Here is a 14739-nt window from a genome sequence, read left to right as displayed (position 1 = left end):
TTTCTTAAGTGAAACTTTACATATTTTATTGCATTTTCTTTCTTGTAGGTTACCTCGAGAGCTTTCCAAAATGCTGTAATAAAATATTTTTTCATTAAATATTTTTTCATTAAATACTCCGATAGTTACTCCGATAGTATAATATAAAGTTTGGAATTATAAGGAACATTAGCTTAGTGATGTCCGATTGACAGCTAAAACTTCTTGAACGTTGTTCAGGATAAAATTTCTCAATCAGAATCTAGATAAAATTTCTCAAGATCAAGGCCTCCATTAGAGATTGTACCTCTTATTATCATTTTTACGTAAAAATGAATATTTAGTGCAAAAATGAAAGTAGCACGATAATCTAACGAATGCGGATAATTCTTTTTCTTAACTATCAAATTGACAATAAATATCTCATTTATATATAATAAGTTAAATTTAAGTATTTGATAAAACAAAACCGATGTTTTGTACATGATATTTTTACGTCCACGAAGATATCGATATTTCGATAAATTAAAATGAAAACGCGACGAGTGGTGAGCAAGATAGTGGAAAGTTAATTGTATTTTTGTTAATAATATTCTGTTTTCAGTCTACGCAAAATCGATCTGTACTGGATTCTGCAATGCCTCATCAGCCGCTAATATAATAACGATCTATCGTATAATGATACCGCGCGATGAGCACGTATGGCCGCGATGAGCAGTGCGGCGGCAAGCAGTCTACGCGCGTTTCCTCGCGTCCTCTCGCATTACTCTCTTTATTAAAATCATTAATAGAACAGAAGAGAGAGAGAGAGAGTGTAGGTTCGGTCTCATTGTCTACAGCTAAGGCGTGAATGTATGATTAGAGACCGTGCACAGTGCACAGCCGCGGTTACTGCGAGTATCTACGTGCACGCACGCACGCACGCACGCACGTACGCGTAGCGTTTTAACGTTTCTCTTGACTTTTCATCAACTTTTTATCTTTCTTTTTAATCCCGATATTCAATCGAATTGTAAGAAATTTCAATGTTTTGGTAAAAAATTTCTGTGAAAAACTTGTTGAATATAAAAGCAAAGTGGCGAAATGAAAACAACATTTTTTAGTTCATTTTAATTAAATTACAGAATTCGAATTTCGAAGATTAATTATAATACACGCGCACGGACATATTACAAAATACAAATACGTATATGTAATATAGTAAATACATGTATGTGTGTTTTGATATTGAATATTAAATAGTTGGTACAAAAGATGATATGAAAAATGAAATGAGTCAAAGGAGGATGACATTTAATTCGTTTTAATTTGTTACGTCTATTTAGAATATCTATTATATATAAAGATAACAATTAAGTTCAGAAAGAATGCGCAAAATGCGATATTATATATATAATTAAAAGGATTAACGTACCGTTTTAAATAATAACTTTGAAAAAAACTTTATTAGTTGAGATTTATTTTTTGTCAGTGGATACTGAATTACACGCATTGTAATTGTTTCTGGATGATTCGTAATTGTGATGTTTAACAATTTGACAAAAATGTGTTTATGCTACAAAATAATTTCATGATTGTGGCATAATTAGTAATAAATTATAAAAGAAAATCAACACGAATTCATTAATTTGTTAAAATTTTCGTAATTTATAAAAAATAGCATGGAAAAATATTAGAAAAAAATATTAGAAATTCGATTTCGTTGAAATTTTATAATTGAAAAATATATTATGACCATCCAGCACACTGTACGACGCATCAAATTCATAAGAAATTCATAAATTTTCATAAGAATGAAAAATTTCTTAATTATGTGAATGTGCTTCTGTTATTGTATTCTCGCTAAGAATTAAACAAATTGTAAGATATCCCTAAAATTACAGACTTTTTTGTTTTTCGATTAGCTTTCAAATAACATAAACAACAATTGCAACAATACGTAGGGTGTTTATCGATGATCACACATTTATACATATCATATATAGAATGTCGACACGTGTCAAAGTAAGTTGTATGTACGAAGCTCTAGTTCGTGGATCGCTCATGGGAAAAATAAAACGATAATTCGATGTTATTGGTACCCTATTAACGACATACAATTCATTGGTGTTTGCTGCCTTCTCATGCTCGCGGTCATGATTAAACGAGCACGATAAACAAATTCCACGTTCATTTAGGCGATTTATGTTTGACAGAAGTGGCTCGTTAAAGCGGATATTATTTATCTTTGTTACTTTGTTATCGTTGTTACCTGCGCTACGAAGTGCGCGTCAGAGAGAGAGAGAGAGAAAGAGAGAGAGAGAGAGGATGAAAGCGAAATTTGTCAATCAGAAAAACGTGTGCAATTTTTTAATGATCTGTCGTAAAATAATTTCTGAAATAAAGCATTTTATTTATTAATTTACAAAGGACAACAGGGACGATGTACATACATACATGCATGTATTAGGTATATACTGCAGTAGATTAGTAGATACATCGGGAGAAAATTGAGCGCAACTGTCCATTTTCATCTGTACGTTTAATATGACATGACATTATTTTTAAATGACAAAAAGTAACGAGTCAAACGCACAAATGCTAATCAGATTTCAATTATTCATCCGTTTATCGCGAAAGAATATCCGTAGGCATGCGCAATGGCAATACATTAAGTTGGTAAAAACTATGGTCATGTTTTCGCGAAACTTTGTTAAATGATAACGAGGAGAAGATTCGTTGCGCAGAATGCAGAAATAATTAGGGGAGGAAGAGAAATCCTTTGAGGCGCGCGCGCGCGCGCGAGAGAGAGAGAGAGAGAGAGAGAGAGAGAGAGAGAGAGAGAGAGAGAGAGAAAGAAAAATGTGTGTCATCGCATCGCTTCGCACTGCATGTGCAGATATCGCTGGCGAGGTTTCGCCGTCATAATTCGTCAAGACAGGAGGCCGTAATTCGACAAGAACAAACGACGATGCTGGAAAAGAGAGTACTTTGCGACGGCGGCATCGGTGGCGTCGACGGTGTCGCGTCGCGTCGCGTCGCGTCGCGTCGGTACAGTGACAACTGTCTGCCGTGCCACGGGCAATTTGTGCGTCTAGACGCGTCCTTGTACGCACGTTACGATGCCGTGACTCCGACTCGTACGCTGTGATTCATCGTAACGAATTTAGACTAACTCGCGCGGTAGGCATCTCGAGTGCATCTCGTTTTCTCGCGTTGCTCGTACCGGCATGCACAAAAATTTCATACGGACGCGCGACAACGCGTTTCCGTTCCGAGTAAAGCCCAGTCCCTTCTACCGATCTATACTAATTACAACGTAGGTGTACATATGTATATACATATACGCGTAGATTGACGCGCCGCAACTTGTCACATACGTTTTATAACTTTCGACTAAAAAATAAAAGCTATTTATTTGGCCATGTATTCATTCTGTTTGGCCATGTATATGTATAACATTCAGTTTGCTGTAAAATAACAGATTAAATTTTTAATAATTTGTAATTATATATTATTTCAACGCAATCAACTAGCGATCACAATTTAGTGAAATAAATTAAAAGATAAAATTATATTTAAAGAAGGTTATATCTGCGTTATTCCGCGATTGACATTTCTTTGCAATCGCTGTCTTTCAGATGTTATAACATCCAAAAATAATACGAGAGAGAGAGAGAGAAACGCGGAACTATTATTGTTGAGATTATAGGTATTATTATATTTCCAGTGGGCGCGCTTACAAAAGAACAAACAAATTAACGTAAAGAAAATCTGATGAGAATTGTAATGATACACGTCGACAATTTTAGGATTGGCGTCTGTGCAGCAAGAAGACGTTACTGTTCTCTTCGTCGAGAGACAGTCTTTAAGAACGGTCGTCGTCTTGGCTGCCGACGCCGACACCGACGCCGACGTTGTCATCATCTTCGTCTCCGGTCTCCGCATCGCTCTTTAGTCGCAAAGGCGCCGCGGCGTTTTCGACTCTGGCTGGGTAAATACGCGTAAATTTTGTTACGATAGTTAGTGGATTCAGGCCGCGCCTATCAAACAACTTTTCATCGTCTCACGCTTTTCGTTTGTTTCTCGCATTAAATAAGCTTGGCGTTTTTACCGCTCGCGGCTCGGTTCGTATTATTCCTCTGCCCGCTTTTTGGCGACACTATTATACATACAGTATACAGTATACGCGAACGAAGATAAGTTGGACTTGAACGATAATAAGCCATCGATCACAAAACGTTACGATTGATTGAACGATCAGGCGAGACATTAAAGTTAGTATTAGCTAGCAATATCTAATTTTTTGCCTTTTTAGTATGTGATCGTATTATAATAATCTTGTAATTAATTACGAAAGAATATCTTATCTCTGTATGTCTCTGGTGGATAAAAAAATATAATGACGATCCTGGCGGAAGTAAGTAAATAATTGTTATAATTGGAACGTAAGTCGAATATAAGAGGAGAGTGATAGGAATGCAACGACGAAACGGCTGATTCTAACAAGTAAAAATTTCGCGTCATCGGAATCATCAGTTTTAAGAGGAAATCGCCTCTCTCTCTCTCTCTCTCTCAGGGGCTGCGCACAATGAAAGGAATAGGGAATAGGGAATAGGGAAAAAATTTCAACCTATCAGAAACTGTGTATTCCACAATACGTGATTTCTGATGGTTGAAATTCTTATTCTCTGTTCCCTGTTCCTTTCATTGTGTACAGCCCCTTAATCATTCAATTCCGATATCCTTCCAATTTTCATTTCCTACAGTTTATGCTTCTGCCATACTTTTGTTACATTCAATTTAATTGAATGAATTGAATGTTTCGCGCTGCTACTCTAATTTACGTTGAAAGATATATAGTTGCGCTATAGAATAGGTGCGTCAACAACGATCGACGTTGTCACAATAAGCGAAAGAAGAAAGGAAGTTCGAAAGGAGTTTAGATTTTGTCTCGGCAGCGTTTCATCTTCTAATTGTAAGTTGCGCAACGTCCGCAATGTGACATTGCACCATGAATAGCTCGACTAACAATAAGTATAGTATGAGCGTTCATGGCGCTCATGGATCGGATGGCGATCGGCCGTGCCGCGTCGATCATTCGATGGATGGACAATGTGTCGAAATTGTGCGAGGCGCAGCGGCGGAAAGCGTTCACAACCCTGCACGCGACGCGCGCTGTTAACTTTCAAGTCTGAAAGACAAGCCTGAAGCCGTTCACCGCAGTTCACCGGTTTGTCGCGCGTGCACACCAGTGCGGAGTGCACAGTGCACACGACGACGACGACGACGACGACGACGACGACGACGACGACGACGACGACGACAACGAAAATAAACGGCGTCGCGCCGTCTACGCGACCCTACGCATGACCTACGTGGCGATCGCGCGCTTCGATCGTCCTCGTGTCCATTTACTTATTTTATCGCTAATCGTGCTTCTAGTCCAGGGTTTATTTACTTATTTATTTATTTATTTATTGCTCCAGTATTTCTTCGCGTCTACTCTATATCATATATATGTGTGTGTATGTGTGTGTGTGTGTGTGTGTGTGTGTGTGTGTGTGTGTGTGTGTGTGTGTGTGTGTGTGTGTGTATTATATATTACCACTTGATTCTCTTTCCACGCACCATATCCTATACAGCACAGAAAGATTGCAGAAATATTGCAGAATGATTTCACTGAAATATTGCAATATTGCATGGTGGTTGCGAAATGTTGCTGAATCATTGTTGCAAAATTTCAATAATGTTAAAATGACGCTTGTTGATGTATATTTATTATATTATTATACAATAAAATGTTCTAGCAATATTGCAATGTAATACATTTGGATATATTTTTTAAGAAGAACTCTAAAATGATAACTATTTCTATACATATATCTCATTAACTTTAATTTTTCTACAAATCGCATTTCTAGTGATCTGTGCTTTCAAAAGCAATTTTTTATGATAAAACTATAAAATATTCCAATAAATATAGTATTAATTCTAAAGGATAAATTTATTCGTAAGGGTAAAGCATGTATGTGTGTGCCCTGAACAAACTATAAATATTATCCACATTAATGTAATAATATAGCCGCTTGGTAAGTTAATCATGGATTAAGTTAATCGCAGTGATTTTTTTAATTCGAAACCATTCCGAGTCAATTGAAATCGAGTAAAAAATAACTATGTATATATGAAATTTATCAATAAAGTTCGGACGCTGGTTTATTCTTGCATTCACATCAGGCATAAATACATCATCGATAACATAATTAATATTTCGATAAATCGTTTTCAGCAGTTTAATTACTTATCATCTTATTCGATAATGATGATTCGATAATGATGATTCGATAATGATGAACATTGATTGTATCCAAACTCGATATTGTACAATCTTTTGATTTCATATTTAAAATAAATATAAAATTTAGCTAATGAAATAGTCGTCAAATAATATATTAATAAATTTTTTATTTAAATATAAAATGAATTATATTAATTATTATATCATTAAAACGGCCTTTTAGAGACTAAAAGACTGTACTACATAAATATTGTAAAAACTTATATTTTTATATTATTATTATTATTGTAACAATTAAAGAATTGTGCCATTTGCGCACCAATATCTTTGTTACATACTTGTACGTATAAGGATTACAAAAAGCATAAAGAAACATAAAGAAACATAAAGAAAAGAAAGAAAATGTAATATTTCTAACGTTTTCTTATCCTAAGATTAAATTTTAAAATAGGTATATGGACAATGGTTACAATACAATTTACGATTTAGCTAATAACTCGACTTGATTTATTTTTCAATATAAATTTCGACGAATGTCCGATGCTTTGTCGGATCTTCCTTCGTCGTAGAAATTGTATAAATCTTTAGGGGGACGGAGAGGGGATGGGGGGGGGTTACGAGACCGCACGATCCCTTACCGATCGACTTAGAGCTATTTTGTCAAAAGATAAAGATCCTTCCTTTTCGTTTTCTTTTCTATGGTAGTAGAAGCAAATAATGATGTTTGATTTGTATGCTACGTCTGATTTGATTTATCGTCTTTTCAAGTTGAAACAAAAGTGTGGGATCGACGATCGACTCGACCGAGAAAAGACTCACGGCTGCACGCAATTTTCGGGACAGATTTCGTTACTCCTGTTGCGCAACGTGGACCTCATGCCTGACAAGGTGTCGCCGATGAGAGTGCCAAGAAAACCAAAAACGCCAAGTAGTTCTTCCCGTCTTCTCGGAAAATCGTCTGGCTACGCGGTAGATATTTGTGGACGACGCATACTTGGCAGTAACGGTCTTCTGTTCTATCGTGTCAAATCATTTTCCTCAACAGTGTCCTTCCCGTAGTCATAGGGCCGACGATTGATGAAAGAAATCTTTTCCTACGAAAGAGATAAATTCCTTTGTTTTCTATCTACATTTTACACTTTATTTTGTAGAAAATCTAATCTCAACCTCGCGTAGTGGAAATGCGCGCGCGAGATCTTCCTTCCATCTCTCGAGGATAAAATTCGGAGACAAATCAGCAACCTTTGAAATTCTCGAGCGTTTCAACTATTACTCGAGGTTAATTCGACGCGTTAATTATAAGCATCATAGAACAATTATATTATTTTGCATCTCGTATAAATTCAAACAAAAATATTGTATTAAGAACAGCGGTATACGTATACGTATACATATAAGCTTTATGTCATCTATTACAGGCGATCTTAATAAATTGCGGCGTTACTCTTTCTATTAAATAAAGTAACGATACTGAACTTTCGTCTCATTCGCAGTTGAAACAATCGAAATTAGTACTCCGTTTCTTATTTATAGTCGGACACAACTCGATCTCTCTTGTGTAATATTTGTCACTCGCGATCCATGTCAACTCCGTGAATCGCTGATTGAAACTAATGTAATATTGCACGCATTCCTCGCAATCCGATTCTTTGATTCGATCGCGTCTTTGATTAACGTCTTTGCTCGTGACACGAGGCAATTCTCTCTCTCTCTCTCTCTCTCTCTCTCTCTCTCTCATTTCTTTATATCTGTGGATCTGAGACTATTATTTGTTGACGACGTTGACGTCATTAGGATTCTAATAATCGGCAGCGATTGTCGAACTGAGACCGAGTTGAAATTCCAAGAAAGATGTGACAGAGCGCATGTTTCTTTATTACGGAATACGGATACGGACACATATGCTTAACTATGCTTCGTCATGACGATTCTTTTTTCTCCCGCCTCTCATCTCGAATCGTCACGTCTCTCGCCTAGCCCTAGCTTAACGTCTCCTATGTCTCGTATTACGCATCTGTTACGCTACCTAACGTTATCATTGCGTTGCGTGGGCGCAACCTTACGTAAACGATCGACGTATTGTGTGCTAGGAAAAACACGAGAGATAGAACGTTACGATGATATTCAATAACAACACACTCTCGAGTCCCATATACATACATATAATAGTATTTTTGTAAAAATGTATTCGTGTATTATTATTCGTATATTAACATGTATAAACAAAAGGTAGTATAAAGGTAGTATAAAAGAAGGGCAAAGAGGCAATAACGTATAAAAGAATTATAATTTAAATAAGCAAAACTAATACAAAACAATTAAAATAAAATAAAACAAACGTTTCAACTCCAATCGAGTCATTTTCAATGCAATCTTACAATAATATAAATATCGTTTTAAATTAAAAATTCGGACGTAATCTTACAATTCCTTAATATAAAATTTCTTCTTTCTGTGTAATACGCTGCGAGTCATGTTTATCAAGAATTAACAAAGTCATAAGAAAATTCTTAGTAAATCTGTTAAGAGTCCAATGATACGCAACGAGAAAAAAATGTAAAATGTGGTCCATTTCGTGGTACAATAAAATAGTCTTTTTAATTTAATAAGTTATTATAAGCAAATTCGCAAAGGTAACAAGCATCTGACTTACACGATGTCAAAAAACGAAATCATTTCAGATTATGTACGAATTTTTTAATTTAAAACGATATTTATATTATCGTAAGATTGCATTGAAAATGACTCGATTGGAGTTGAAACGTTTGTTTTATTTTATTTTAATTGTTTTGTATTAGTTTTGCTTATTTAAATTATAATTCTTTTATACGTTATTGGCTCTTTGACCTTCTTTTATACTATCTTTTGTTTATAAGTACAGAGCCTTTTTTATTACTTTTAATCGTATATTATAGTTATAGACGTACATTCGTACAATTACAATTCCAATAAAAAATTGTTTACGTTGAAGATACGTAAGATAGACGTTCTAGGCTGGGTGTTCCAAATTTACTGATTTCAGCACTGAAATCTATAATTATTGTGCGTTATGTGCACTATAATTTTCAATATTAGTAGTTAATTTTAGGAAGCAGCCCAATTCTCACACGCTACAGCGTACATGATCATTCGATAACTCTCATTCTTATCAAAATGAACCGGAAATATAATAGGTCATATCTATATATTACTGCGTGACACTGCGTCGTATAGCGCCGAAATGCTTCATTATCTTTATATGCAGTAGATGCGTCTCGTATGCGATGCGTACGTATAATGCTTCATAAGATATTGTTAATCTATCTTGAACACGCATTGGTGAATTGGAATATATAAAATAGAGGAAGGAGGTAGCGATCTCATTTGACAAACTGCGTAGTCTACCATAGTTTCTTTCCGGAAGCGAAATGACGCAATTGGGATCTTGGTCATATAGGTCACAAGTCACGTACGCCTTGAGTTCCACACACTCCTTATAAAAGGAGATCCCTTAATTCTTTGCTCCAATCGATTGCGAGAATATCTACTTGCAATTAATTACAATTAATTAAGCGATGAAGAAACAAATCTGTCACAGTTACCTAAAGAGAAAAGTTTAAAATAAAAAACAGACTCGATGCGTAAAATATACGAGAGAAACATAGAGCGATGAGATGAAACTAATCACTAAACTAATCGTTTTGGGGTTGACATTTTACAATTCTCCCGCAATCTCTATAGGCACCTATATGTATATGTGTGTGTGTGTGTGTGTGTGTGTGTGCGTGCGCGCGCGCGTGCGTGCGTGCGTGCGTGTAAGAGTGTCGACGCACGCTATTCAAGTACCATACTTGTTGTTACTATTACTATCTTTCGATCTCGTCGCGCAGCGACTAGCTTTCAGCTTCCAAATTTATTATTTATATATTATTTATAATATATCATCTATATCATATTGCACATACTCATTGTATTATATACACTAGGCAGTTATGGTATAAGTTTACAAGGAATTAGATGAGTGTGCATTGGAGTGAAGAAATTGGATGATTTACCATACACATATGATTGCCGAAAATTTACATTGACATACGACACATATGTACGCCGTGCCACGCTGCGCTGAATTCATGATGTAATGCGTCGCCTATGAGGTGACATAAGCGATCAATTGTCCTGCCATTGGTCGAGAGATCGACAGGCCTCCGTCGAGCCTCTATATACATTCTCTGACTCACGTTACATACATACATACAAGTACAAGTGCGGTATAATGTGTTATCAATCCAAGCGAGATGGCAAGAAGAGGGCAACTAAAGAGCGTTTTGTGGAGGAGAGCGCGGGACCTTTCTTATTCGATATAGTCGAGCGTTAACGTATCACGTACGTACTCGATACGCCGTTTACAGCGTATGGCAATCATACGGCGCTGCATCGATGCAGCGTGACTGAGAAATTGATGGAAATTGAGGATTGCCTGTGCAATCCTCGATGGCTCGATCTATAGATCTCGACTCGAACGGCACGTCCGAGAGCGTGACCTATGACGAATACATATTCTACCGTCGATTGGTTAAATTAAAAGAATAGGGAAAATTGTCAACGCGCGCGATGAAGAAATTTGTTTGTGCTTTACAAAGCTGGGCTTGAGTTCATTATTGCTGAAAAATATCTTAATAACGGCAGAATAACGAGACGATTGTTTCAATGTCAAAGTGGAAATGTTCAAGATCAATATTTTAGATGCTCGAATCCAGAGATTTCATTTATATATACGGATTATTGCTTAGCTTTTTGAAGAGAAAATTCAGTTGTAACTCTTTGTCGAAAGATTTTCATTTGGTACGTGGGTGTAACGAGTTGGAAGAGAGAATTAAATTGAATTGAAAAATCAAGTCATGCGCGCGCATAAATATGTTTAATATCGCTTATTGCGGCTAAAATACTTAACAGTGTCGTCGAGGCATTATTTCGTCTATTTTACATCTTAATATATCTACATCGAGTTACTTCTACAAAAATTTATTAGTACGCCGTACGCGCGCGCGTACTAATATGAAACTTGAAACTGTTATACGTAAACAGAGCTACTCGCTTGTTTGAATTTCGTTTATCTAAGCGATAATGCGTGTATTTTAATACGCATTAAAAATCTCTTCGTTGTATATTGTTTATTCTAGATTCCCACACTTTTTTCGTCCACAAGCTTTGCTATGTGCTATCTGACAGTTTATCAAGTGATATTACATCAGACGCGCGATCTAATATAGCAGGCATAAGGCATAAGGCATAAGGCATAAGGCATAAGGCATAAGGCATAAGGCATAAGGAAAGAAAGCGCGCATTTAGAAACGCCGCGCTACTCTACTGACGACGCACATGTTTTAATTTTCCACACCTTTTCCCTCCTTTGTTCCTTTCTTACTCCCTCTAGTTGATCGATTATATTATTATTATTATTAGTGTTGAACGAATCTGTCTTGATCGTTTACCCTGTACATTTTCTAAAAGTGAGAGAAATATACTGAATCGTCAATAATTATCTATGTGTATATATCTATGTGTCAAAATAATTTACGTGTGGGAGTGAAATAATTTTTTAATAATTTTTTTTATTAAAGCGCAAAACGAGCAATGTACGTTATACTAAGTACGAGTACTATGTTATTGACAAGTCGAGAGTCGCACTCTTATCAAAGATTCTCTTAGAAGATTGTAAATTTTTAATAATGAATAATAATGGATGATGAGAGATGAAATTTTTGATCGGCAAAATGGCAAGAGGATCGAACAAATACCTAATTGAAATAGTACGTTATTATAATATTATTATTATAATCGAAGGCGTTTGTAATGGAAAATGAAATGATTATTGTGTCTGGGTATGGAAAAGATCGGGAAGAACTTTGTAAGAAGTTTGCAAAGTGTGTAAGTTAAATAGATCCTCTCATCTCATCATACGGATCGTATGAGAAACGAATGCAAAAAGCAGGCCAGTAGCCAGCAGCGCGCAGCGTCAAAGAGATGCGCGCGCGCGCGCGCGCGCGCGTTAGAAAACACCTCGTTTTCCCCGCCATTGAGGCACGTGCTTCACGTACGTTACATGCACGCGCGTGCACCCTCTCTCTCTCTCTCTCTCTCTCTCTCTCTCTCTCTCTTTCTCTCTCGAGATTAGCAAGATCTATCGATCTTGCTAATTGTAAGGCTAGCGACGAAAGATCGCGTAATTGTCCTATTACACGCATTCGTCGCTTGTTTGTTATTATATTATTGTTGTGTTGTTACTTGGACTACTACTTGTGTTGTTATTTGGACTACTATTACTACTACTACTACTACTACTACTACTACTACTACTACTACTACTACTACTACTACTACTACTACTACTAGTACTACTGCCATTATTGTTATTGTTATTACAGTATAGTTGCACTGCAATTATTAACGTCTAAGCGTAGTTTCCCTCTCTTCTTTTTTCTCGTTATTAGTCTCCCTCTCCGTTTCTCACTCTCTTCCTCTCTTTCCTTGTTTCTCTCTCTGCCTAAATCTTTTTCCCCTCCCTCGGCTAGCCCAGCCTATATAAACCCCCGGTGACTCGAAAGCATCTTCACTCTATACGAGAAGACAGTCTATGTATAAAGTTCCGAAGACGCGTATATAACTCGGTCATTGAAAGAGAGAGAGCGCGCGGGCGCGTACATCCTGAACTGGTACTGACCAACTGTGGTACTGACGATATCTCGAAAAGTGGGAAGAAAAGACTAAAATTAAAGAGCATCCCCGACGCGTGGAAACCCGCGACCTTTCCCTGATCTCATCTTTTTGGGTTTGGGGTTTAACATCGTCGAATCGTCACATTTCTCGCTGCATTTCCTCCCGCATTATACGTTAACATCCCCGTTTGAGAAACTTGTCTGCAATTTCTCGAAGGAAACTGCGTACCGAGTCCGTTTCATTTCGCGCCGCTTGATCACGCACGCTCACAGTGTGCTGTGCACGCTCACGTATCTGAACGCGCGCGTGCAATTTCAACTGACACTTTGACGTGTCGACGCAACGACGTGCATGAGGATCGAAGACGAGAACGGACTAAGATATACTTTGCGGGCGATAATTTAATATATATATATATACACACACACCTACGTATATATACGTAAATTCGGAAGGCAAGTTTGCGATCATCTCCGAGAGTCATCTCGACGTACATCGCCTTATACGTACAAATGGAAATGCAGTCGAATTCACCGCGCGCGAAAGCGAAAACCAGTTGTCACAACGTGAGAATATTCCTTGTCGTCACCCTCGCTGTTACATTATGCTACCCAGCTCTCATCGATACGGCGGTGGTCCGTTCCGAGGTAAGATACTTATTGCACTATATCACGTATTACGTATGTATTAGTCAAAGAAATGAATGTATGTGAATGAAAATTAAATCTGGTGAATCCAGTTTGCGCTACAACTTTGCTATTCATTGATGAGAGAGAGAGAGAGAGTGGGTGAGGAGGGGTAGAGAACAAATTGCAAGTTTTTGGTAAAGAAAAAGTGATCTGATCACTGAGTCGTTGAAACGGAATTAATTAGTCGTATTGTGGTTATGATTCGCGCCTTTCTACGAAACACATCAAATAGAGGGAAGCAATGTTACGCGAGGATCTTTTTCTCACGAAATATCGATCGTAAAGTTTCCTTTACACCCTCAGCGCTCACACTTCATGTATGTACACACACGTACATACATTCTGGCTGTGATGTATTATTATTAGGATGCATTTTGTAAATAATATATATAAAGACGCATATACACATGTAATGAAATTGAACGAATCAATCGATATTTCAGAAAACGCCACAAGATTGATCGAACGGTACGTAAGCCGATGTAATTTCATTTTTATACTCTGCGTAGAGTATACAGTTATCAGATTCTATTCTGTTTGTATTACTTACAATAGATTCAACAAATGATTTCTCTGTAGTGATGCATGTATTATATATGCGCGCGTATACATGTGTGTGTGTGTGTGTGTGTGTGTATGTGTGTGTAGTACGTACGTACATTATCGACATGCAGACTCACTGGCGATTCGAGTAGTTTCATTCATGAATCGAATCTCTCTCGAGTCACGACTCACGGCCTCGAGAATGCCATGCTTGTCTTCTTTCGCGATGCGAGAACCACTCGCTATTTGATAAATTTTAAATTGAATCGAATGATATAGGCGATTCGTTGTGACTTTACAATCGTTCTAAATCCCATAATAGCTACGAGTGCATCGCAGAACGTCGGAGGAAATCGCAATGAGATCATATGACGAATTCCTGAAAAGATGCAAAGTCTAGCAATTTAATTATAGACGACTCTATATGTATATATATATATATATATATATATATATATATATATATATATGGAGCACACAATTCTGTCGTTCATTTTATAATTTTATAACTATCTAAGAGAAAAAACTCTGAGTCACTCGCATGTTTGTTTG

General features: G+C 36.9%; 1 protein-coding gene across 1 annotated transcript in view; it reads left to right on the top strand.

The window, feature by feature from the left end:
* The first annotated feature begins 12848 nt into the window (after positions 1-12848).
* LOC105148744 (uncharacterized) overlaps positions 12849-14739 on the top strand; it is a 5431-nt gene continuing 3540 nt past the window's right edge. Inside the window, exon 1 of the mRNA XM_011060642.2 lies at positions 12849-13602. Within this exon, the coding sequence (XP_011058944.1) occupies positions 13468-13602 (135 nt within the window). The 5' untranslated portion in view covers positions 12849-13467. The remainder of the gene's footprint in view (positions 13603-14739) is intronic.

This window comes from Acromyrmex echinatior, chromosome 5, assembly GCF_024713525.1.
Source record: "Acromyrmex echinatior isolate Ae372 chromosome 5, ASM2471352v2, whole genome shotgun sequence".
Classification (NCBI taxonomy): domain Eukaryota; kingdom Metazoa; phylum Arthropoda; class Insecta; order Hymenoptera; family Formicidae; genus Acromyrmex; species Acromyrmex echinatior.
This window is presented reverse-complemented; position numbering and strand designations above follow the sequence as displayed.